General features: G+C 30.5%; 3 protein-coding genes and 2 pseudogenes across 6 annotated transcripts; 4 read left to right on the top strand and 1 right to left on the bottom strand.

Moving 5' to 3' along the window:
* The first annotated feature begins 4,352 nt into the window (after positions 1-4,352).
* Positions 4,353-8,792, top strand: LOC111306502 (embryogenesis-associated protein EMB8-like; annotated as a pseudogene).
* Positions 8,793-9,754: 962 nt separating this feature from the next.
* On the top strand, positions 9,755-14,055 carry LOC111305579 (golgin family A protein (DUF1664)). The gene is made up of 11 exons (XM_022903237.2): positions 9,755-9,935; positions 10,037-10,170; positions 10,409-10,490; positions 10,830-10,900; positions 11,021-11,122; positions 11,230-11,319; positions 12,161-12,235; positions 12,327-12,359; positions 12,455-12,535; positions 13,332-13,391; positions 13,472-14,055. Exons 1-11 carry the CDS (start codon positions 9,881-9,883, stop codon positions 13,649-13,651), a joined length of 963 nt encoding a protein of 320 aa, XP_022758972.2. The 5' UTR covers positions 9,755-9,880; the 3' UTR covers positions 13,652-14,055.
* Positions 14,056-15,331: 1,276 nt separating this feature from the next.
* Positions 15,332-16,882, top strand: LOC111305576 (eukaryotic translation initiation factor 1A-like). 3 transcript variants are annotated; one of them, XM_022903233.2, is made up of 2 exons: positions 15,332-15,555; positions 16,169-16,882. In XM_022903233.2, exon 2 carries the CDS (start codon positions 16,186-16,188, stop codon positions 16,612-16,614), a length of 429 nt encoding a protein of 142 aa, XP_022758968.1. In that variant the 5' UTR covers positions 15,332-15,555; positions 16,169-16,185; the 3' UTR covers positions 16,615-16,882. The 3 variants fall into 3 exon arrangements, with proteins under 3 accessions (XP_022758968.1, XP_089607187.1, XP_022758970.1); XM_089751061.1 differs by having other exon boundaries at positions 15,369-15,555; positions 16,174-16,882; XM_022903235.2 differs by having other exon boundaries at positions 15,370-15,638.
* A 136-nt stretch (positions 16,883-17,018) lies between these two features.
* Positions 17,019-24,783, top strand: LOC111305578 (transcription initiation factor TFIID subunit 6-like; annotated as a pseudogene). The gene is made up of 13 exons (XR_016331701.1): positions 17,019-17,835; positions 18,584-18,834; positions 19,102-19,188; positions 19,774-19,875; positions 19,965-20,073; positions 20,498-20,598; positions 20,703-20,840; positions 20,942-21,036; positions 21,770-21,894; positions 22,533-22,665; positions 23,399-23,524; positions 23,592-23,703; positions 24,314-24,783. The product of XR_016331701.1 is annotated as a transcription initiation factor TFIID subunit 6-like (transcript).
* Positions 24,784-24,873: 90 nt separating this feature from the next.
* On the bottom strand, positions 24,874-25,538 carry LOC111305577 (uncharacterized). The gene has a single exon (XM_022903236.2). The coding sequence runs from the start codon at positions 25,428-25,430 to the stop codon at positions 25,017-25,019; it is 414 nt and encodes a 137-aa protein (XP_022758971.2). The 5' UTR covers positions 25,431-25,538; the 3' UTR covers positions 24,874-25,016.
* Positions 25,539-26,679: the final 1,141 nt, after the last annotated feature.

Here is a 26,679-nt window from a genome sequence, read left to right as displayed (position 1 = left end):
CAAATAAGCATTATGTAAATTTTGAAAAATTTTAATTTCACTAAAATTTTTTTGTGTTATGAAAGTAAAATTACATACAAAACTTAATGAGAAAATCAAATTCTTATTCATAATTACGTATACTCTTAAAAATATACACTATTTTAGTGTGAAAGCAAAAATTTACACATATTATATGTTATTTATAGGTTGAAAAGCTTAGTTTTGTTTTCCTTTAAAAATTTTTGGGTAATAAATTTATAAATTCTAATTTGAAATTTCAATGAAAATAAAAAGAAATTTAGCTTAATAATTAAGATTTACCATCCAATTAATGGAATTAAAGATTATTGTTTATATAATTTTGAATTCAAAATTTTTTATAAAAATCAAATAAATTCACAATATTCATAATTAAATTTAGCATTTCAAGACCAACATAAATACTATTCAAAATCCAAAATTGCCAAAAGAAAAATGGCATATGAATTGTGATTACATGCTTATACATTAAATTATTACATGATAAATGTTTATCTTCTATTTTTTTCTAAGAAAAAATGTATTGTCTTGTAATATGATTGTAGGCTTAAATCAAGATTTATGATTTTAACTATTAGTTAAAATTGTGAATAATTTGGTAAAAAAATAATAGCAAATTAAAAATAATCAAACATGCAATATGAATTTTAAAAAACATATATTTTTTATCAATTTAGTTTAATTAGATTAATTGAAATAAATTTTTTTAGTTAACTTTCTAAGGTTTAATTGGTCTAAAATTATCTATATTCTATATAATAAATAATATTATCATACCTAAATTTAAAAAAGATAAATTATTATTTTTGAATTTCAAATTAACAAAGAAAGATTTATTTTTTTATTATATTTTTCTATTAATTGCAATTATAAGAGATTGCTAATAAATTATAAGTAATAAGATAAAAGAGATTTGTTTAACATATCAAAAGTAAAAATTAAATCAAAATAGTAAATATCAAAAGATAAATGTAACTACAATTCAAGAGGGAAAACAACAATAATTAATTTATGTTCTGTCATAATTGGAATATAATTATATAATTATATTATAAAGAATCCAAACAAAATGGATTAGAGCGAAAATAAACCATAAGTAGCCTATGAAACTAATTAATAAATGATATGTTAAATTATATATAGCTTATCTTCAGGAAAAATTATTAAATATAAGAGGATTGGAGCTCAAAAAAATATTTAGTCCATTAAAACAGATGGAAAGTTATAAATTCACAATGGTAAGATAACAAATACTATTATAATTACTTACAACTAAATGGATCAGCTAACTCATTATACCTTTCATCTCAATAGTTTTAAAATCTTCTTTAGGAACATATTATAGAACACAAATAGCAGTATACAAAATAAGAAAGTCAATAAGTATAACTTAAAACACTACCACTAATAATTTCAAGGCTATAAAAAATAATAATACTTGTGATGGCCGGCAACACTTGAGTTTTGATTTTCTCAAGTCCACAAATAAAATAAAAAAAACCACTAAATCAACTACATATACAAACTAAGATTTCAAGGAACAAACAACACAACTGTTTGTATATAAGTGAGTTATCAAATGATAGGTATACTATAGAATAAAAGTATAAAATAAGTAATTTATTTTGTTCATTAAACTTAACTTGAAGTTTTAATTTATTTTTGTCATTTTATTTTTACTAATAACTAATTAAATATAATTTATTTATTAATAATTTAAATATATAATAAGTAATTTTAATATAACTTTATTTTATAAATTACAAACAAAATAGTAAAAATAAGTATAATTTCATTACAATATAAAATAATATAAATACACTCAAAGACTAAGAGCTCACTTATAACAATTATGGGTCAACATGGCACGATTAGGCCTGTGTGTCGTGCCATGGTAATTTACATGTCATGTGAGGACATTAACGCTTAATGGGTCGTGCTATGCTGATCTATTTGTTTAAAATCTTTTAACCCAATATGACACATATATATATGTATCGTACTTGACTCATCTGATTATTTAATAGCAAATCGTGTCAAACATAGTTCATACCTTATTGAATCATGTTGTGCATGAATCACCTAACCTATTTGACACCTCTAATTGAGAATAATTTTATAGAGTTGATCATGTGCAATAATTTAGAAGTAAATTTTTCTTTTTTGGACTGATATTATTAGGCATGCAAGGAAGTTTCAAGATAATTATGATACTTCATACAGACGCTCAAAGGCCTCAAATGCTCAAAAGGTTTTTACTTTTGATATTTTTAACAAAAGCAAAAATAGATATTATGAAAATAAATTTTGAATAATTTATTAAGTTATAATTATTTTTAAATGCATGAAAAGTAAAGATAAAACTTTGAAACTTAAATACTAAAATGTTAAAAAATTTTAACTAATTGAAATTATATTTTGATTGTTGCTTTTTGAAATCTAATTTATATATTCAAAACTTATATCTCACCCTAATATAAAAGCTGAACCCTATTTATGTTGAAGGGGCGTGGCTTAGCAATGTAAAAAAAAAGAGATTGAGGGTAATTTTTGGTCATTTTTGTTTCTAGAAGCTTTAAAGAAAAAACATTTGCAGATATTAGAAACCCATGAAAAAAGATCAAAGTTTGGCTAACCCATTTTCTCTTCTTGCTTCTCTTTTTTTTTTTTCTCTTTTCTTATCTTCTCTTCTCCTTTCATTTTTCATCAGCCAAAGCTTTGCTCGAACAGTCCAAGCCTTTCACTGTTTGACCTAAACTTTTTTTTTTTGGTTTTTCATTCTCTTTTCTACTGGGTTCTTTACAATTTTATGAGGACTGTGATTTTTGGTTTTTTTTTTAATCTTTTTTGGTGATGCTTGGTAAACTAGAGTATTTTAAGTATTATAGAAATCAAAAGATCAGTCTCAACTGGGTGCATGCATCCTAATCGACAGATTCAACGTTGGTGAAGGGAGATGGTCGAAAAAATTAAAGAAAAAGGAAAAAAAAAGTAAAAAGGTTGTCTAATTGGTATTTATCACATATCTATGTTCTATTCTACATAAATTATTGACTAATAATTTTGATTTAATTCTATAAATGTTATGGTTGATTTTTCTGATGATATTGATGGTATTGGCGATGACGATCAAATCAAATTGAAATTAATGCAATATATCTATGTGAGTTTACCACCTGATTATGATTTTTTTTACTTTTTTTTTAATATTGTCAAGAAACTACTTTCTATTTCCTTTTGTCTTTACCTTTTATCATTAATTTTTGGTATTGTTAAAGGATTTAATTCAAGTGTTGGATTTTAAGTTAGATGCTTATGATGATGAAGAAGCGACAGCACATGCATATGACTTGGCTATATTGAAGTACTATGGATAGGATAGTTTCTTAATTTCCTAGTAAGTTTGAACATTTGAACTTTTTTTTGAATATTTTATGGAAAGTTTTTATTTCTTTTTTATTCATTCTATTAGGTTTGATTTATTTGGTATTGAAACTGTTGAATCTTGATATTTTTATATTTTGGTCTAAACACTTAAATTTTCATTTATTACTTTAATAAACATTTAATTTTTTGTTTATTATTTTGGTTCATTTTAGTTATCAACTTATCAAAATGAACTCAAGAAAATGAAGGGTTAATCAAAAAAAGAATATATTGGATATTTGAAGAGGTATTACTTAATAGAAAACTTACACTTTTTTTTCTTTTTAATTCATCTATTTTCAGATTTAATTTATAGAAAAAGTAATGGATTTTCTTATAGAGTCTTAAAATATAGAGGCATAGCCAGGTGATAAAATGTTGCATTTTTTTTTTAATTATTACCATGGCATTTTGATTTGAATCTACTCGTAAAATGGAATGTAGAACCAAAGGGTGCTGATTTGAAAGTAATGGTAAGCAATAAGAAGATGTGCTTAGTCTTGTTTTCCTATGTATTTTTGAAATTCAATATTTTGAGAAAATAAAAAAATTTAATAGAGTCCTATGTAAAATATATCATATGCTATGACTTTGAAGGAAAATTTTGATAGTTTCATACTTAGTATGTGTAATTATAAGTCAATACAAGCAATAACAATGGGAACTTCAAGTTTCTTAAGATTGCTAAGGACTTGCCTACCATTACTATGTTCAAAAACTACATTTGTCCTAGTTTTGCTATAGACCTTTAGTTTATATATGAAATTTTGTTTAACCACCCTAGATATAATTTTGTATCGATATCTATAACAGTAATCATTGTTGTTAGACATGTTGTTTAGCTCTCAATGTTGTTGTAAAACATTTTTATTTCAGTGACTGCAAACATTTATTGTATTAGCATCATGATGAAGTGCTTCCAAGTTAAAGATAATGGTTTCATCACCTTTGACTGGGTTTCTAGGGACCACTACTGTCTTTCTCTCAATTCTTCCATCTTTATTTTACTAGTAATATAAAATCAATCATCTTTTAGAAAATATCAGTATATATAAAATTGTGTTAATCCAAGAAACTTTGACTTTTTTTTTGGTAGCCGAATTTGACTGAAGGAAGCCAAGATTCATATGTAAGACATATGTTAACTAAAACAAAAAGTAAAAGGTGACGCTTTGTGGTTATCAATAGCCGAAGTTGTGGAGATAATCCAACTACTACTTCTTAAGTAATTGTCATAACATATAGATCCGAAAATCTATAGCTAGATTTAATAAAAAAAAATCACCACCAATCTTTTTTTATTAAGTGTGATTGATCACCTAAAGAATCTATCATCTTAAGGAACTCCTAAGCTTGACTAAGGGTCCCTAAAAGAATAGGTTTGGGTTTACATACCAGAACAGGGTTTGGTAGTTCGATTATATATAGGAAAGGTTACAGCACCCCCACATGCCTATTCGAAGGATGGTACCATATTATTTTAAATTATCCTAGGGTCTTGATTCTAATGATCTTAAATTTTTATGTTAAATATAGATTTTTTCATCAATCTGATAGAATTCTTAAAAATATTTTTTCACCTCAATAGTATTCAAAGATTCCATTTGTATCCTTGAAGAGGCTCCGTCGTCGAAAAAAAATTTAATTAATTATTTTTATTATTGAAAATATATCTAACTATTTTACCATTTGGGTCAAATTAAAAATATTTTCTTATTTTGAATTTCTAAATTCTCCACCATTTAAGCCTATTTAGAAAATTCTTTTTATTTCTAAATTTTCCACTGGATCAATTTAAAAATATTTTCTTGTTTTGAATTTTTAAATTCTCTACCATTTGGGCCTATTTAGAAATTCTTTTTAGTTTTTTATTTCTAAATTTTTCATCATTTAGGTCAATTTAGAAATATTTTCTTTTTCGAAATTTCTAAATTTTTTACCATTTGATGCCTATTTAAAATTTTTTTAAATTCTTTTTTTTGGAAAGAAAATAATATGACAATTATTTTTTATTGAAATTTCATTTAAATTATTCTATCATTTAGGATAAATTTTAAAAAAATTTCTCACATCGAGATTTCTTATAAATTTAATATTTAAAATTTCTACGAATTTTATCATTAGATAATTATCAAATATTTTCAACCCAAAATTTTATTTTTTTATTATTTATATTTTTTTTATTTGAAAATAAATATTAATTATTGTTATTGAAACTTTATCTAAATTATTTCAGCATTTGAGATAAATTTAGATAAAATTTTTCATCTAAAAATTTTATAAAAATTTACCATTTAAAATTTCTATAAATTTCATCATTAGATAATTAATATTTATTCTCAAAAATTATTTTATATTTTTTCTATTTTTTTAAATTTATTCATGCAAAAAATACATAAAAAAATAAAATAAATTAACAACAAATAAAAATACTAAAATAGGGAAACGACTCGACTCCAGGCATAAAAAGCGGCTCGAGAGATACGACTTGGCGGCTCGACTCAGCTTGAAGGATCGGCTGATATATGGGTCAAACACGGGTCAAAAGTGGGTCAGCACTATGAGTCGGGTCACCCGAATGAAAAATGCGATGATCCTGAGTCTTTTTAAACGTCGAAACAACGTCATTTTGGTGATGCTATAAAATGTCAATTTCTTTTTTTTCCTCAGATTCTTCCTTCCTCGCTCTCTCTCTTCCCTTTCTTTTCTTTCTCTCTCTTTCTAGAACCGGATGAAGTCCGGTTGAATCACCGTCGAATTCTGAAAAATATTGCTGAAATTTAGGAAGGTTCGTCGAAAAGTCATCAAAAATTTTAATCGGCACTGGAATCTGAGTCAAATTCTAGGAAGCTTGTCAAAAAATTCAACCGGTGTTTAAAAACTCATCGAAAAATTCAATCAACACAAAAAAATTTTATCGAAATCTGAAAATTTTTTAGAAAAAAAAATTTTTTTTTACCCAACTCCAATTTTTCTTTTTTGCTTTTTGCTTGCTATGTTTCTGTGTCCAAGGCTATATTTATAGGGCTTCAATCCGAGAGCCCTAAATTAGATGGGATTTCAATCCTTAATTCAGCTTAAATTCTTCAACTAAGTCATACCCAAATTCAACCACCATTTTTCCTATTTTTCCATTTTTTTATATTTTATATTTTTATATTTTTTAATCTTTTTATTAACAAAATCCATATCTTGTAGACCCCCAGACAAATTGGGGTGTCCACAAGAATGATAACCTTTTTTTTTACTTCTCATTTTTTGCTGCTTGATTTTTAATTTTTTTAATAAGAAAAGTTTTCAAATATTGGGTTTTTTTAAAATTGTTTTAAAAAAAGAGAATGTTGATTTGATTATTGGAATAACATTAATATATTATATATGTAGTTCTACTCAACTTCATTTCTAGGAAACATGTGTGAAGTAGTGAAACATGTTGGTGCTAAAAACCTAAAAGCTAATTTGTATGCTACTAGTTGGTCTCTTGGTGCAAATATTCTTGTGATATCTTGGTTAGGTAAGATAGCTGCATAACTATCCATTTATATATGTATATATTTTTTATGAAACTTTTCACCTTAGTTGGTTAGTTTTGAAGCCATTGGTATAAATGTGTTTGTTTATTTGTTGTGAGAAACTTCAGTTTTCTTCATTTTGTGAAATTGTTATTGGCATTGTTCATTAATTATCTTCAAAATTTCTGATTTCACGTATTTGTGTTTTATTAGGGCAGTTGCACTTCTTCTAAGTAATTTTCATCTATAGAGTTTATTTATTTCATTAATTTGATAAAAGATTTTTACATTGATTTGAGATAGGGAAAAAGTCTTAATGATTCTTGATGGAGCACTTCATTATAACTTTGAAATGGAATCTATTTGAAAATTCTAACTTTTCAATTAAGGCAAAGTTTTATAGGGATAGACTATAGTTAGTTTAAGGTTTACCCTAATGTTTGGTGCATAAAGGTTGACATTAAATATGCCTTGAATAGTTATTTTCAATATGATTTTACTGCTAACTTGCTTTAAGTTCACTACTTTAGAGGAAAAAATTTTTATACTATTTATTTTTAATGTTAAATCTTTCTTTAGTTCTGATTTTGCTTCTTTTTCTTCATTTTATCATAGCACTATTTCCATTTCATCTATCATTTAACTATGTTGCACTTGCAAGAATCTCATACTTGCCCTCTTTCTAGTGCTATGTCATTGTGTAATCTTTTCAATTTGTTCATTGCTGATGAGGACTTCCACAAAGGTTTTAACAATGTTATGACAAAGCTCTTGCTAGAGTCCTAAGTAAAATATTCCAGAAGTAATCTTCTTATAAGATGCTTTTATTTGAGTATCACTTTTATCAATTTGGTATCACAGTTTTTAGAATTTCACTTGAATCTCATGTGTTTTACAAGCATGCTTTCCTACTTGAAGATATGAAAGGTGAATTTAATATTCCTTTAGCTGTTAATGCAAAATCTGTTAGGGACATTGATAAAGGACTAATACGAGGCATGCTCTTAATTGTGATTTTTTTTTTGAAAAGAGAAGAGGGCGAGGTTGGAGGTGGGGTTGAGAGGTAAGGTTTATAATGAAACATTATTTGCTTATAAATCTTTCTATGTTTCATTATAGTTTCATTTGGTTTCAAGTTGGCAGGTAAGTACTACTCAAATTCAAGTAGTTTTTATTCCATAAAACATGTTCAAAAACCATTGCTCTGTATCCAGGTGATATATTTGTGCCAATTTTGCAAATGCATTTCTTGAATTTCTTAGCTACTACTATGTTGTTCAATATCATCTTTATGATGTTGCCATCTTAAATGACATGCATTAAAATTTGACTCTTGGCATCAGTAGATTGTTTTACTAAAAGAAAGGAACATAAGACTATTGTTGTGTTTACTTTTAACAAATGTATTAAACTATTTAACATTTTTTTAATAAATAATTAAAATTTGAATCTAAATGCTGTGTTTATTCTTAATGAATGCAGATTTTCAATGGTGTTTTTCTTAAAGTGAACAAGGCAATAATAAACATGCTTCATCTGGTTGAACTTTATATGACTTTTCAGGCATATTTTACTTTCTTGCTTCTTTGCTTTCTTTTTTAATATTTTATATACTTCAAATGTCTTATTTTTTAGTAATATATGTTTCTAGATACCCTAATCTCAAAAGTACGAAAGAATTGATTTATAAGAGAGGTTATGAGAAGTTGAACAAGTAAAAAGTTACTTTGACTGACAATGCAATAATCTAACAGGTTTGCATCTTTTGCATTATAGAGCTTCATATTGGTACTAAACATTTACGACCTTAAATCCAATTCTGGAAACAACTAGAAAAACGTTAAATAAGAAGACAATAACTACTCTGGTTTCTATTTCCAAACTTAGCCAAGGCTTACCACCTTCTCATCAAGCATGTTTCTATAACCAACAAATACAATTCAAACAATATGTAATTATTTTCAATTAATTCAAGTCAAAAATTTTTCTCTGACTTTTTAAAGATTACAATTTTTTAATATTTAAACTAATATATAATTGTGTTTTACTTCCTCAAGTGAAACGCGCACTTGAAATGTAGTTTATATATTAAAAGAAAAGAAAATTTTAAAAAATTCTTAAACTAATTGTTACTCGTTAACTTTAATTTCATCAAATATCCTATATATTTTTTTTAATTTTTTAAAATAGTACATCGATAACAGTTTGTTTTAGTTCAATTTAAAAAATTAATTATAATTAATTATAAAGTATTTTGAATTTTTAAAATTTGAACCAAATAGAATCTCTAATTAAATCAATTTAAATTAAAATCAAGTTTTATTAGTTAAAATATTTAAAAATAATATTTTTATATTTATTTTATAAAAACTAAAAATAATTAAAATATTTATAAAATATACAATTCAATTATGTTGAAATAATTTCAATTTTAAAATTTATGAACAAAATCAAATCAAATGAGAAAGTTTTATTATTTAAACCAAAATCAAATCGAATTCATAAAAAAAAAAAATCAAAAACTACAATTCGAATCTATTTTTAATTTTTTAAATATAAAATAAATTATAATTAAAATGAAAAGTGACAAAAGATCCGCAATTATAAATTTAAAAAAATTTAGACCTATAATATCTTCTTCAATTAAATATGTAACAGGTAAAAGAAAATATAATGGTAAATTAAAAACTGAAAAAAATTGTTATAACTTAAAAAAAATCTTAGGAAAGGTGTTTTGGGGGATCACACTCAAACATCTTTTATTATTATTATTATTATTATTATTATTTTTAAAATTATTGTTATAATCTTTTTTAGTTTTCCAAAAAATTTTAACAAAGTGGGATTCAAATGGTAGGATTCAATTAAAGGCTGCGCCTTCTTTTCTTCTCCACCCTCGTTGGCTCAAACACCAAATCCAGATGGCGTTGCAGACAGGTGTTCAAACCTCCAAAATATTAATTCTGATGGGCGCAGGTTCTTCTATTTTATCTATAATCTAATCTCTTCTTTCCTCTCAATTACTTCATCTTTCCAAAGAGTTTTAAAATTTGGTTTCTTGAAAATTTTGGTATTAGGTTTGACTGGTTCAATCGTTTTGAGGAGTGGGCGTTTATCTGAACTCATTTCCCAGCTTCAGGAATTGCTAAAAGGCGTCGATGAAGTCCAGTTCTCACCTTATAAGTACGACCGCACCCTTCTTGCTGCTCAGGTACTCTCAATTTTCCTTGTCTTTTTCATTCAAATTTGAAACTTTTTAGTTTACTGTAACTATCTAATTTCGGCGTTTAAGATTATTTGTCAACTGCCAATTAGGTATATAGAACATGTTAGACCAGCTTTGGGTGAAATGCCAATGAAATTTTGCAACTTTTCGGAGTGATTTATGTTAATTGTTCACTTTAAGGTTGTATTGAATTTTGTGTATAACCTTGGTTCGTTACTTTTAGATTAAACAATTGGCGCAAGAGCTCAAGGATTTGTCAATGTCCAATCCAGTTACCATACTTAATGGGAATTCAGACTCTGGCGGTACGTTTGTCTATTTGAGCTCTAAAAAATTTAAGTCTGCTGTATCTACTCTCTGCTTCCTGTTTTGCACCTTGTCGATTTAGATACTGCCTGGTCTCCTTTATTTGATCTAGTGAATACTTTAATGATTAACTTCATCTATTAAATCTATCGAGTTCTTGGTCATGTTCTAGATTATTTTGATTATTTTGGGTATAAAATATGTGGGTTTATGTGTGTATTTTATAGAGAGGGTCAAAATTATACTGTTCTGTGAAGAATTAGAAGTTCAACTTTGTTGTTTAGTAGAGGAGTCATATACCTCTGGTTGGTTTCTCACTCTTTTTCTTGTGCACGCAGGGGGCATTGCTTCTTATCTTGTGCCAGCTGCTGCACTTGGAGCGTTAGGATATTGTTACATGCGGTGGAAGGTTGAAATATTTTATTGATGAATCAAAAAATAAAATATCTTTTCTTTCCAAACTGCTTTTAATATTGCAATTTTAACATGCTGCATTGCTGATGTACGATTTATATCCTTGATTACGTAGGGCTTGTCATTTTCTGATGTGATGTTTGTGACTAAGCAAAATATGGCAGATGCTGTTGCAGCAGTGTCAAAACAGTTAGATAATGTATCCGAAACATTAAATGTAAGTAATATTGATGTTCCTTTTATGTAATTACGCCAATCCTTGTAGCGATTCTCTGTTTCATTCAATTTTCAGTATTTGATTTGGTTCTTACTTCATTCATGCAGTCAACAAAGAGACATCTATCCAAGAGGTTGGAAAGCTTGGACTGGAAAGTGGAGGAGCAGAAGGAAACATCTCAGCTCATTGCTAATAATGTATTTGAACACTACTTTTGTTTTGTGCTATCAGTTATTCAGAGGGGCAGGGGCAGTGGATATTCGATACCACTGGAGGGTCAAATATCATTTTTCCAAGAGTCTTTTGCGATTCATCAACTGCATTTTGAGGAAAATTTTAAACCTTGGTCCCTTCTCCTCCACCCGTTGAAATATTTTTCTTACTTGTATTTCAGCTTGAGTTGTATTCCATTCTCTCTTTTCCTTTGGTTTTATGGATGATAAATCAATTTCCAAAGTCTTCATCTAGTTTACATTGACAAAAAATAGTTTCTTGGGCGCAAGTAGCGTGGTTGATACCTCCTTTTCTCTTTCTATAGCAGTGATATAACACTTTGCAAAGATTGGCTTCTATCAGTTTTAGAAGCTCATTAAAAATCTTAACTAATAGAGGACAACTGCCCAAGGATTTTAGTTGCACTTTATCTCAGTTGTAGATTTAAAATTTAGTGGTTTCCAGCTATAATATGTGATTTCAGACTTTGACACGTTTACCAGAGTTTGAAATCAGACTGTCTCTCTTTTAATCTCTCTTTCTTGTGGCATTGCATTAGTGAGAACGCATAGTTGGCAATTAAGGAAACTCTTTTGAGAGTTTATGTTAGATGATTAGTGCTTAATTTTCTTATGTCCATAACTTTTCCAAACAGAATGGAATTCTACCATACAAGTTTATGGGTGGTCCAGCATTATGCATCTTCTGTTAAAACAACATCCATTCTTCCATCTTGCCTTTGGTTTGCTTATTCTCTTTATGAGAAAAGAAAGAGAGAAAGTGATGATCCTGCTCATAATTACACATATTATTACTTGTATGCAGGTTGATGATATGAAGTCAAACCTTTCTGAAATTGGTTATAATGTGGAAATGATTCATCAAATGGTAGCTGGATTGGTAAGTTGTGTTTCTTTTCTTATGTTTAATCTTCAGGTCAGCCAGTGTTATTATTAGCAACTGATGCTTCATTTGTGAATGAACTCCACAGGAAGGAAAAATTGAGCTTCTTGAAAACAAACAGGTTTATAATTCTGATACTGATTAAATATTTCTCTCTAAATTATGGAATCATGTAGAAGTGATAAATTGTTTGATTTCTTCCTCTCTGCCATGCAGGATGTGGCTAATTCAGGTCTTTGGTATCTGTGCCAATTTGCTGAAGGAGTTAAAGATGGGTTCAATACTAAGCTTTTTGAGGTTAGATAATCTGTGTACGTTATTATTTTTATGCATTATGTTCTATGAAATAATGATGATGAGAACCCACTTCCATATCAGTATTATATATTACAGATGCATATTGGAAACTGATGTGCTTATTGTGCCATAAAAATTATGTTGTTTATTGGGGCTAAATGCTAAATCTTTTTTCAGGTTAGTTAATCTGTATGAAATCAGATGATTATTATGCATTATATTCTATGAAATCAGATGCTAAACTATCCATTTCCATATGTGTATCTTACTTCTATCCATATTGGAAACAGATGGACTCAACGTTCCAAAATGCAGAGCAGATACATAAAGATTGTTTTGGTTATATTTGGATATAAGATATGTGTGTACTGGAGGGAGCTTTGATATTTTAGTTGTTCCTCTAATTGTTGGACTTGGTACCTAGATTGCATGGTCTAATTGATGACAAAAATTATTAACTAATTGTGGTTATGAGGGTTTTGAATGCCTTTTAAGAGTTTATTGTCCATTGTCAATTCATCTTATATCTGTTAATATTTTCCTTTGTTATTGTTTTTAGGCTAAAAAATTCTGAGCATTCATGATCTTTTTATTTTCATTAATTACTAATTGTTAGAGTTGTATTATCTTGCACATGTATCCTGTTTCCATATCCTGTTGGCACGGGTCATGTTGTGTAAGACGATACTATGGCTTCAGATTGTACATTCTTGCCCTGAGTGGCCATCTCTATGTCCCTTGACTTGTTAATTTTATCTGCTTGATATTAATCTATTTGTGTGTTGCTCATCGGCAGGATGTTGGTGCAAAGCTTGCAATTGATTCAGCTGTGAAATTTGAGGAGAAATCAGTCAAGGTATGTAAAACCAAGCCTTAGTTTCTATACTACAAACCTATTTCCTCTCTCCAATTAAATGGTCCAAGGCCAAATTTCAGGGACTCCAATTCCTTGCTGAAACCAATGAGTCATCCGTGAGTCCGAAACCAACAGTAAACTCTGAGGAAAATGATGCACAATCCCCTGTCAAAAAAGTCCCTATCATGAAAACAAAGGTACTCAGATCGTATCCGGTTGGAATTTCCTGGGCCAGGGATATCATAGGGAGTGATAGATAATTTCATGTTTCCTTCCCCATATGATCAATTTGTGAATTAGACTTTCCCATTTATTTGATCATGATTCATGAGCAATGAAGCATCGTTCTTGGAATTTACATACATGCTGTAATTTTTGTATTTTGTATTTTGCATCTCCTGTTTTCGTGGAGGGTGAGAGTAAATGCCAGAGTGATTGCATTCTGTCATAGACGGTTAAAAGGTTTTCCAATTTTATTAGATGTACAAAAATAAGTTTGGATGATGTTGTTGGTATTGATAACATCATAAAATTCAGATCAAGCAGTTTCACTGCAGCATCTTGATTCTTTAGGGATGATTTTTCATGTTGGCATGATCTATAACTAGATCATCCTTTGTACATTTTTCTTGTTTTAGTTGATGAGACATTTTGCTTGTTTTTTCATTTATTTGAGAAAGGGGATTTGAACTTGTTATTTGAGTAGAAAATCATGTACCAACCATTGAGCTAGATGTTCCTACGATATTTTGCTTATTATTTGAAAACCAAGAAGTCCTTATTTTCCAGTCTTTGGGGGTCTCTTTCCTTTCTTGTTGTCCAATCCTCTTATCTTAATTCTTAACTATGGATGTTCTATTTCCAAGCAGCAAAAATAATATTTATATGTTTCATAAGAAAAGTGTGGATGTGGAAATGAAACGCTGTTGTTTTGTACTTAGTTGATACTTCAGTGGAACAAATAAAAGAAAAGGTGATTTCTTTATTAGATGTACACTGTCTATCACCTTGTGCCTGTGGCCTTTTATCCTGCAGCGACATTTTCACTCATCTAGTCTTTATTAGAGAATCGATCTGTATTAAGAAATAAGCCTACCAGAAGGAGGACATATTCGTATCACCAATCTAGGTTCTCAATAGGTTGATCTTGGAATATATCGTAGCCATGGAAGAATCTTGGCCAAGGGTGCTTCTATTTGTAACCACGTTTTCTCTTTACATTTATTTTTTTATTTTTTATTCAAAATTATCTCTAAGTAAAATTATCTAATTATTTTTTATTTTAATTTTAAAAGTTTTTGGGTATGCATGTTTAATAAATTTTATAATTTACTAAATATTTATATCTATTAAGTTATATAATTTATCAAATATTTATATCTAGTAAGTTTAAAAAATATGTATTTAGGGTTTTCAACAAAAATCATCAAATCAATATTATCTAGATCTAACAAAAAAATTATTTAGCTAATTTTTTGGGATTATAGCAAAATACATAAATTTAGTTGAGAAAAAAAATTTTATACTTTGAAAAATTTTCACAATATTATAAAAGAAATTGTTTCAAATAATTATAAGTTCATTTACAAATTGATAAACAAAAATTATAGCTTAATAGAAAGATCATCCGATTACAAATTTATGGGTCTTTGAATTTTTTTTATTTCTTTTAGATATGCAAATTAAAAAAATTTTAAAAATTTTCAGATTTTAAAAATTTTTAAAATTTTAAATCTGAAAATTTAAAAATAAGAAATGTTAATTTGAGAAAAAATAATTGATTACTTTCACTTTAAAATAATTTTAAAAAAAGTAGGAAGGAAAAAAAAAAAGATGCAGAAATACAAACACCCTTGACAAATTACAAGAATAGTAAATTACCTCTTTATCCACCATTTAATTTTATTTGAAACTATTGGAAATAATTTTTTATTTGAAATTTAACTTTAATTTGTCAGTCCAGCTGCTTGACAAAATCCGGCCCGTCCCAAATCACTATCCAACTTTTGATGCGATAATAGCCATAGTCTGGTTAGTATTCTTAAGGTAGGGCTTGGACTTTGGAGAGAAAGAGTCAAGATTCGTTTCTATAAACTTCTCTTATCTTCACGGCTTCACATCTGTTGTCTTTAGTCTTTACCCAGCACCAAAAGAAGCTAGAAAGGTATTCATTTATTTTCTTTATTTTATTTTTATCTTTTCTCCATCTTTGATTAATTTCTTTCTTGTTTTTGTCTTAATTTTTCGGTAATTAATTGCTTATCTTTCTGTATAGTATCGTAAATTGATCTTGATCAAATTACCTTTTTTTTTTTTTTTTGGTTTTCGTAAAATTTAACTTTTATTAGGGTTTATGTCGATCGAGCTTTTGTTTAATTTCTTTATCATATACTACTTATCCTTCTTTTTTATTTGGTTTGACTTTGAACTGTACTTTTGGCTATTAAATCAAAAACATAAATAATTTTTTTTCACAAATTTTATTAAGTAAACTTGCTTGATTTTAACAACCCTAGAAAATTTTATTATTAAACCATAAATTGTTGAAATTTCTGGTTTGTTTCGTTTGTAATAATATTTCTTCAATATCCATCTTCCTTTGTGGTTTGCACTGAAATTACATATTGTTTTTATGTCCATTTTTTTGAATATGTATACACTTGTTTCTGTTTTAATTTGGTTAAATTAAATTATATTATATTAAAATAATTTCAATTTCATGCATGTTGAGGTTTTTGGTGCATGTAAAATATCTGTTTTTGTTTTTTTGGGCACAGGACAGCAAGAAGAAACCATGCCGAAGAACAAGGGAAAGGGAGGAAAGAACAGGAAGAGAGGAAAGAATGAAGCAGATGATGAAAAGCGTGAACTTGTGTTCAAGGAAGATGGGCAAGAGTATGCCCAAGTGCTTCGTATGCTAGGCAATGGCCGGTGTGAAGCCACGTGCATTGATGGCACCAAGCGCCTTTGCCATATCCGTGGAAAGATGCACAAGAAGGTTTGGATTGCTGCTGGTGATATAATTCTTGTTGGGCTTCGTGACTATCAGGATGACAAGGCTGACGTGATCCTTAAGTATATGCCTGATGAAGCAAGGCTCTTGAAAGCATATGGTGAGCTTCCAGAGAACACACGCCTCAATGAAGGCATTGTTGATGAGGAGGATGAAGCAGGTGCAGATGATTATGTCGAGTTTGAAGATGAAGATATAGATAAGATCTAGGGTTTTGGACTTGGTTATGTTTGAACGATATGTTTAAACATTAGAAGAGAGATATGGATGATGCTGTTAAGAAGCCTACAATATGTGGGATTTCTCCCATAAGGTGTAAGTTTACATTTATAACTTATAAGATACAAGTTTACATATTTATAAGCAGTGAATGTGTCACTATTAGATTTTTATTGTTAATATTACTCAGTGTGTTCCATAACTTAAAGTTACCTTTACAGAGATGATAAAATTTAAGCACACTATGAGCATTTTGTCACCGTGTTTGATACAGATGTTAATGCTTTCAATGTGCGTTTGATACCAATGATGTGTGCTTTAGTAGGAGCCTTAGGTTAAATGCAGCCTTGTGTGAAGTAGGATGCATACGTATATACAGCATGCATTTAATTTCTTTCTGGCCTTCTATTTGCTTGCTCTTGTGCCATTCATATTTTACACTCTCCCCAGAACCATCTTTCTGGCTTACCTGCCTCATTATCAGGAGTGTTAAACTGTGAATAAATAGAAACCAGAAAGTAAACATACATCTATTAGCATCCAACCTTGCCAGATTCCTTGGATAGCTGGTAGCTTGGTATAGTTTTCCTCTACAATACGCTTCTTGTTGCTTTAAACCTTCTTTAATGGCCTGTAGCCATCTTTTTCCTTAGGAGACAAGCCCTCTAGCTGGACGGATACTTCATTAGATCCGATACTTCATTAGATCCGCAACTTTCATTCTCTTCGCCTGCTACATCTATAGTTTCCTTCCAGACAAGAAATGTTAGTTGTTGTCCACTGACCACTGGTTCAAATTGTTTGCTTGTATTGTTTTCACCAAATGAGCTCTGGAACAAGGGGTTGCCATCCACAGCTCATGTTCTGTTCCATCCCATCAGGTTTTGTTCCCAATAGTCTTACGCTATGTGGAAGATCAACCAAGTCATTGCTTCTGATTTGACTCTATACCATAGTCATTGCTTTTGCAACAGGAGAAGATAGAGCCTCTTGAATGGTTCTGGATTTAGTTTCATCATCTTGAGAGCTTTATCAATCTCAAATCGACGACGTGGGGCTTCTACTCAGACCAGCATGAGGATCCTCATCTATTGGAATAGATGAACAAGATGGCAAGTAACTCCCATTGTCCCTGAGAGTTTTGAGGAAATTTGTTCTCATTCTTAAGCTAGCAAGCTACTTGGTGTGCAAATATCTGGTTCCATCATGAAGGTCTATATCTTTCTCAACTTTCCTTATGTTTAGGAAATCTTTTTATGAGAAATTACCGTCTCGTGACTCAAAATTTCATAACACTACCATCTTCATGTCCATCTTCATGATCTTTTACAATTATCTGTGAACAGTTTTTCATAATGTTTTCCTTTAGCCAAACGAAAACTCATTAGTATATTAAATGCATTTTTTTCGATGATCAAATAATTATTCACTAAATTATCTCCTTTTTATTTAATTGGTAAATTCTTCATTATTTTCATGTTTGAAAACGTTCTTGGCGTGCTTGCAATTAAATCGGAAAAATCAAAATTAGTGGACAAATAATAATATTTCCTTGTCTTCACTACTATTTTTGTGAACTCTATTTTTAACTAACTACATATTTACCCTAAATTAGTTTACTATATTATTGATTCTCAAATATTTTTTTCGATGGAATAAATTTATTCTTTAATTTTATTTTCAGTTGGATCAATTTGTAATTTATCTTATATTAATGCAACTGTTGTAAAAGATTCCCAAAATTTAAGTAGGTCAAGTGATTTTTTTTTTTTTAACTTTTAATAGCTTTGATTTGGGCAAGGCCGCATAATAAAACCCTAATTCAAAAGCCCAAAAGCTGCAGCCTAATCCAAAAAATTAAAATTCGGGTCACCCGACAAACCCGACTGTCTTTAATTTCTTTCCAAAATTCGCGGTACTCGACGAGACTCTGAAAATTCTATCCTTCCTCTTAGCCCAGTCCCTGCCTCTACCGCGTATAACAGAAAAGGAAAAGGGCAACAAACAAGAAGAAGAAGAAAGAAGAAAAAAAAAGGTAAACGGAAAATGAAAATTTGAGGTCGAAATTCGGCGAAGAAGAAGAAAATGAGCGTAGTGGCGAAGGAGACGATTGAGGTGATAGCTCAAAGCATAGGCATAAATACTTTGTCAGCTGATGCTGCTCTTTCTCTTGCTCCCGATGTCGAATATCGCATGCGCCAGGTTATGCAGGTTTTTTACCTTTTTATAAAAAAATTCACCTTTAATGCTCCCGTCTTCGAATTACAGTCGGTTTTATTTCCCAATTCTTCTTTTGCATTTTAGTGTTTCTATCTTTTCCCGACTCTGGATGGATTAGGGTTTTTTAAATCTGATTACAGGGTTTAGGTTGCTTTTTTTTTTAATTATGAAGAATATAGCTTAATATTACAAAAATGGAGATGATGGAGCAATGTGTTACTATAATTACTTTCTTTTTTTGTTTTTGTAAAATTCTAGGAGGCAATCAAATGTATGCGTCACTCGACGAGAACTACATTGACTACGGATGATGTTGATGGTGCGCTTAACTTAAGAAATGTTGAGTTTTGTTACTTTCATGTTCCCTTTTAGTGTGTATATGTGCTAATCATAATGTCCTTGTTTGTATTTGTGTGCGGTCTCTGTGGCTGTTTTAATGTTAAAACATGTATAAAAATGCGTGCTAATAGTTACATTTAGTTATTGTTAATGCTGGAACTAAAAGGGAGTGTATTGTTTTGGGATAATCTTTATGGTCAAATTTGGGTATTCAAACTTTAGAGATAATTATGGCTGGTGGCTTTACTGGGAATGTTGCTGATGATCTGGTGCACGCTTATCATATTTCTGATGGAAATGTGCCATTAGGCGGAATTTTTTATTTTGTACTCTGTAGCTTAATGCAGTGGAGCCTGGCTTGAAGCATAAATAGTTAGTGACAAGGTTTACTTTTGTTTGACAAGGTTGCATGATGTCAATATAGATTATTATAAGTAGGATCAAGATTCACTGTTACGTGGGCTGATTGGCTGTGATAGAGAATATAAAGACTTGCATATGATGATAGATGGAACATTTTCTGTTATTTTTTTTTCAATGTTTAGAGAATTTGTTTTTCTTTAGTCTAATTCTTTTTTTTTCTTGCCTCAGCCAGTGTATGGTTTTGCATCTGGAGGTCCTTTGCAGTTTAAAAGGGCCGTTGGTCATACGGATTTGTTTTACATTGATGATAAGGATGTGGATTTGAAGGATGTAAGAAATCACGGGCTAAATTAGTTGCTCTTTGAGCTAAAACGGGTTGAGCGCTTGCTGAAGTTCCCATGTTTATTCCCAACATGTAGGTTATTGAAGCTCCTTTACCCAAGGCACCTCTTGACACTGCAGTCGTTTGTCACTGGCTTGCTATTGAAGGAGTGCAGCCTGCTATTCCAGAAAATGCTTCTGTGGGAGGTCTGTCTGAAATTTAGAGGCATTAGAAGTAGTTTCTATTCACAATCTTAATCTGGACCTCTTGGAATCTTGGTTTGCCATCCTAGACCATTCAAAATATGAATTTATTGTTCCTTTAATGAGCTGTAAAGGCCAAGCATTTTGCCATATCTGTATCATCTTTTCATGTTCATCAATGACAAAATAAGCATTTATTAGCATGGTTTTAGCATGTTGCAACTATGAATTTCTGATGTTGTTTCTGGTATCAAGATAGAAGACACTGTGAATTTTCCTATCAATTTGTTTGTTTGACCAGTCTTTCTGAAAATTTTGTCAGGAGCAAGAGAATACTGTATAGCATTTCGAATTATGTTCTTTCTATTAGTCAAAATATGGGAGCTAATAATTCGTTTGATTTTTTTTTCTTTTTCTTTATCTTTAGTAATTGCTTTTCCTTCTAATGGCAAGGCTTACGAACAAAAGGATTAACTTCCGGTTGACATTAAATTACCTGTTAAGCATGTACTATCTAGGGAGCTTCAGGTATATAATTTACTATTGGTATTTTGTATTATATATTTTTAATATTTTTACATTTATTTACTTGGTCTATATTCGTTATATTGGTCTGTATCTTTGTATTGCAGCTCTTATTTGATAAAATCACGGAGCTTACTGTGAGAAAGTCTGATTCAACCCTGTTTAAAGAAGCATTAGTGAGTTTGGCTACAGATTCAGGACTTCATCCATTAGTTCCTTATTTTACTTACTTCATTGCTAATGAGGTAATAATTTTTGGATTTAAGACAATAATAACTATTTAAAAAGATGAACGAGCTTTATTATACGTTTGTTGCTAATTTGTGCCCTTCTCCAATAATATCAGGTTTCTCGTGGTTTGAATGATTATTCTCTTCTATTTGCTTTATGTGTGTTGTTTGGAGTCTTCTCCAGAATCCTCACATACACATAGAACCATATGTAAGTTAATCTTGTTGTCTTAGACCTATCCATTGATAGTAAATATATTTGTGAAGTTAATTCAATATAAATTGGTAAAGAAATTGGAATTGTTGTTTACTATGTTGAGTATCAGAATGGACTAAGAGCTATGAGATTGTGGCACTTGTAAGCGTGGATGTAGCTGCGGCTTATGTTTTGTTCAGTCCTTAGAAAGGCAGTTGTGTTAAATTTAAACCCATATGAAGGCATCTGCTACTACACTTCTTACCCTTTATTATAACCATTAAATGCTAGAGGCTAAGAATTTGCAAATCTGTCTGGATTCTGAAAGACACCCAACTTCCTGGCCAAAAGAAAAAATGGAAGAAAGATAAAAAAATATATGAACAGTTTAAAACTTATACTACTGAATCTATGTGGGGAGAAGCTTTTCATTTTCAAAAGGAAATAAGTAGGTGTTCTCATTCTTGTAAGCTATCTGATCAAAGCAGTTTATTGGTAATTATAGCTTCTTTATAGTTTTTTTTTTAATAATCAAAATCTAAATGGTAACATCTAAAATGTGCTTTAGAGAAAATGTCAGGTACACTACTGCATTTAACTTGATTAATCTCTTTCTAACTCTACTGAACAAACCCCTATATTCACCTCCTGGTTTGCTAAGAGAATCATTCTCTTGTCATAGCTCTTCTGTCAAGGATTTACCAATTCTAAACTAAGAAGGAACATTTTGTTTTTTTTGTCTTTCCAGCTGCACCAATTGATGCCTTCTGTAGTGACCTGCCTTGTTTCAAAAAAGTTAGGGAACAGGATTGTTGACAACTACTGGGAACTTAGAGATTTTACAACGAAGTTAGTTGCTTCAATATGCAAAAGGTGAAACTTCTAAAGTGTTTTCTATTTGCGCTTGAAGAAAATGTCTTGAGTTGGAATTTTTTACTTCCAGTCATCCTCCAATGGTTGTTGCTGTGAGCAAACTATCTCTTCAGCAATATGTGATAAATGCACTCATATCTTGTATTTAACTGTGATATAAACAATGGTGTAAACTGAGGTTTGATACGGTACTTGTGGTAATCGCTGAATTTCAGTGGGTCGGTCATTGCCCTGATTCCTTGGTCCAGACAGAACTCTGTTTCCAGATTGGATTGTCAGAAAACCTTTTGTTTCTGGTGTAAGAAATAAACCTTACACAACTTTTAACTATGAAATTCGATCCTCTTAAGAAATTTGGGATGTGATGGGCTAATTGTTTCCGACACCTACATATGTTGTTGAAGAGTAAATTATCTCAGTTAGAAGATCTAAACTAATTCAAATTCATTCGGATGACATTTCTATCTGATTTGGTGATCTCTGCTGTTTCAGTTTTGGTGCTATCATGCTTCATATTGATGATGATATATCATGTTTATGTTAGTATCAGCTTCCATACAGATATTCTCCATTTTTGTTTTCTTTCTTTTTTTGGGTCAATCTTACACCTGGAATTTAGGCTTTAAAAATTGTTGCAGATTTGGCCATGTTTATAACACCCATCTGACACGTCTTACAAAAACTTTGCTCAATGCACTTCTGGACCCAAAACGGGCATTGACTCAACACTATGGTGTGATTCAAGGGTTGGCAGTGCTAGGACCCAATGTGGTATATCCTCTTCTAACATGTTTCGTGTACTTATAGTTCATTTTAAGTTTACTTTTTGTATAATGTCTTATGAACCTATTTGAATTCTATCAAAAGTTTATTTTAGACATAGTGGAATAGAAGAGAATAAAAATGATTCCACGTTCTGCTCCTTCCTCCTTTTCCCCTTCTTTATGATTCTTAAGTTATATTCATGATTGGACTATAAATGATAATTGGACAACTATCATTCCTTTCCCTGTGAAATTTCTGCTGTTTTTGGGAACTAGTAATATTTAAATTTGATATATAAGATTTCCTGCCTCGTGGTTTTTTCTGCCCTTTACTTTTTCCCAGCCACTTGGCGATATTCAACGCCATTTCCATAAAAATTTGTAAATTATTAATCATGACATATAAGCTTCAAGTCTTGGCAAAATATAGAAAAAAGATGTTCATAACTTTTTATTTCATAAATTCTTATTGCTCATCCCAGACCAGCTTTAAATACACTTCTCATTAAATATTTTTCTCCTCTTCTGTGTATGAATAAAGAAATGAGAAATATGAGCTTTTATATCTCTCTTCATAGGTGGCTGTTGCTTTTTATGCAAAGCTTCCACTGTGTCTTTCAAATTCTTTTGATAGACTTGTCAGAATTTACTTTCAAACCATTTTCTGTTTGAGTTTTGAACATTTTATTGCTATTTTTGGTAATTTTATTCATTTATGATACATCTTACTTCACTAGTAGGTTTGCCTTTTTATTCTGCCAAATCTTGAGCCATACCTTCGACTCCTTGAACCAGAGTTGCTAGTAGAGAAGCAAAAGAATGGGATAAAGAGATATGAAGCTTGGCGGGTTTATGGTGCCTTATTGGTGAGTGTTGTTCTTGTATAGTGCTTCATAGTGAACACAGAAATTTTTACTAGTTTGCACTTTTCAGCGTGCAGCAGGTCAAGGCATATATGAACGTCTCAAAATCTTTCCACCTTTGCCATCATCTCCAGGCGATGCTGTGTGGAAGTCCAAAGAAAAAGTAGTCGCTGCAGTGCCAAGTAAGAGTTCCTTCTCTTTTCTAAGATGCTCTTACTCATGGATGTTTAACCCTCCAAATTAGTGTGAATACAAATTTCTAATGATGGATTGCTCAAATGGTGCCTGGTAGATAAGATTAGAGAAATAATGTGCTTCAAGAGTGTGCATATAATAACAATAATAATAACAATAAAAACAATAATAATAATAATAATAACAATAATAATAATAATAAAAACAATAATAATAATAATAATGCAAAACAGTTTTAGCTCCTTTGTACATCCTTTGACATTCTTGGAAATATGCAAATGATGCTTCTGACCTAACAAGAAAAGATGCCGACCTGTGGTCCCATAAAAAAAAACTGTCTTGTTCTTTTAGCTTGATTTTGTTACTTCCTTCATTTGCCTCTCATCATATTCTCTGATTGATCATTGACAAGTTGTTCAACTAGAGTAATGATTCTACAAGGTAGCTAGACCCCATGCTTTGTTCTGTCTTCATTGTTGCATTCATAACTCTGAACAAACACTTTTAAGCATGCAATTTAGAAGTGCTTGGTGTCCGGTGTTAATCTTATTTCTTGAGGTTCAACTCTATTTCCCTGCTTCCTGTTAAATGCTCAAGATAAACGCAAGGCGAGCATGGAGCCCATGGAACACAAAGCAGTCTTGAAGAAAATAGCAACCGATGGCCGAATTGGCATGGTTTCAACCAACTCCTAGCCATCTCCCATGCAAGGGGAAATGGTCACTCCTTTTCCATCTTGTGACTTGGACGCAGACCAGCCACTGTCATCTGAAAGGATACCCAATGATCAAAGATCAGGCAATAGAGTTGGAAAAGACAGTCAAATTTTGAAGACGTTAGTCATCCTTAATCAAATTTGGACTTGCATTATGGACGTACATTGGTATCATTATTTGAGCTATTTGGTGAAGGCATTCTCTCCTTCATTCCAGCTCCTGAGATGTCTCTGTTTTTATAACATGTTGTAGAATAGCAGGGTTTTTTTCTTTTTTCTTTTTTTTAATTGTTGTTGGGGTAGGAATATCACCATTATCATAATAAAAGATCATTGTTATAGTTCCTCTCTCTCTTTCTCTCTCTCTCTCTCTCTCTCTCTCTCTCTCTCTTTTCATATATATGACTTTCCATCTGAAGTTTGCGCAACAAGTAACAACATATATAGTTAATTCAATTTATTCAGCAGACGTGGTTTTGTAAAACATAGGAATTGGTGAAACAAATTAAAAAAAACAAGAACAAAAACCAAAATGTAATCTGTAGTCTGAAATTTTAAGGATTTAGGTTCCCAAGTGTAACAGACTTAAGCAGCCAGTTTGGCGGATTCAAGCTGTACTGCTTTCATCAAGAAGCTGCCTTCTTCCAAGACCATTTGAACAGGCAAGAATCCCATCCCATTAGCCATAGCAATCATCATCCTCTTTGTCTCTGCTTTGAACTCCTCCAAATCCACTGTCCCATTGGAGTCATGATCGAACTGCACAAACAGTGAATTGTAAACGTGAGCCATCTCCTTGGGGTCCGTCTTAACATCGATGCCAAAGTGAGCTTCGAAGACCCTCAGACTCTGCAACTCCTTCAACAACTCTGCATAAGAGAGGAGTCCATCATGGTCAGTGTCAAGATGCGCAAACCGATCCTGTATTGAGACGTTGAATGCTTCTTCATCTTCAACGAAGTTAACAATTGTAGCACTGTCCAACACTTCCACACTCATCCTGCTCTTTGGCTTCTCAAACTGTATATCAAAAGTGACGAGACTATAAGACTTTTAAACAAGAAAATGTTTGGAGCTTCAATTGACTATTGACTAAGGACGTGGCTGGATGTTAAACATATTTATAGGTGATACCCACCGGCTATACAGTTATCAAGTCACTCATTTCTTAGATTTAGTCCAAATACGCTGGCTATATCATTGTGCCAAATAGAAGCTTCATTTCTAATTTCTGGCCACAGTTTCATATTTCTTTTCTCATTTGCTTTTTAAAATCCTTTAAACCGTCAAAGGAATATTCCAAGGTTGAATTTCTAGATTGCATCCTCTTCAGCGGGCTTGTTTGTATAATATACCCATGTTCCACAATTACAATATTTTAGAAATTATTTATTAACGTTAATCAAAATATTTTATCAAAGAAAATAAATAAATACCCCAAGCATTAGGAATTTTGTCTTCTTTGTTCGGTTTTGTACAAAGATTTGGTGTTGCCTTTCGGTTTGAAAAGCAAACCATCCAATGGGCTACCAACTTAACGTGTAGAAATTTAACTCGGTCACAGGACAAGACCAAAAAGAAAAGGAACGTTCTTGTAAGGAGAGAAACCTTAACCACGGCTTCAAGTTGAAGCCGAAGTTCAACTTGTTTTTCTAGTCTGGACACTTCAGCTTTATTTTTAAGCAACTAATTTTATATTAGATGCTTGATAAGTTGATATAATATTCTTTTTGGATAGTTCCGATGCTTGATATAATATTGAAACTCGAATTTGTTATGTTTTGTAACTCATAACTTTATTTAGATTATTAGAACTAAATTTAAACTTAAAATAAAATAAATATTAAATCAAATAGTATGCATGCTCATTTTATTTTTTTAAATTATAAATTTACAAAGTTAAATTAATTAAGTAAATAAAAATTAAAAAATAAGGGTAAGAATTAAAAAAAAAAAAAACTTACATCTAAAATGAATAGTTGAGAATTATTTCACATTTGTTAATTAATTTAAATTTTTTGAGATTTTAAATTGATTTTAGAGAAAATGCTTAATGCTTGCAAATATCAATTTCCCTTAAATTTACGTTTACATTATTTCTTTCTCTCTTCAAATTTGGAACCACTCAACCGAACTTTTTCTAACGTTGGGTGAAACAGGCGGATGTTAGTGGAAGTCACCTTACTTTGACTAACTACACCCGTCTTCAAAAACAACGAAAAATGAAACCCAACGACCCACAGATTGA

The sequence above is a fragment of the Durio zibethinus genome, chromosome 21, assembly GCF_047325235.1.
Source record: "Durio zibethinus cultivar Kanyao isolate XHJ-2024 chromosome 21, ASM4732523v1, whole genome shotgun sequence".
Lineage (NCBI taxonomy): Eukaryota > Viridiplantae > Streptophyta > Magnoliopsida > Malvales > Malvaceae > Durio > Durio zibethinus.
This window is presented reverse-complemented; position numbering and strand designations above follow the sequence as displayed.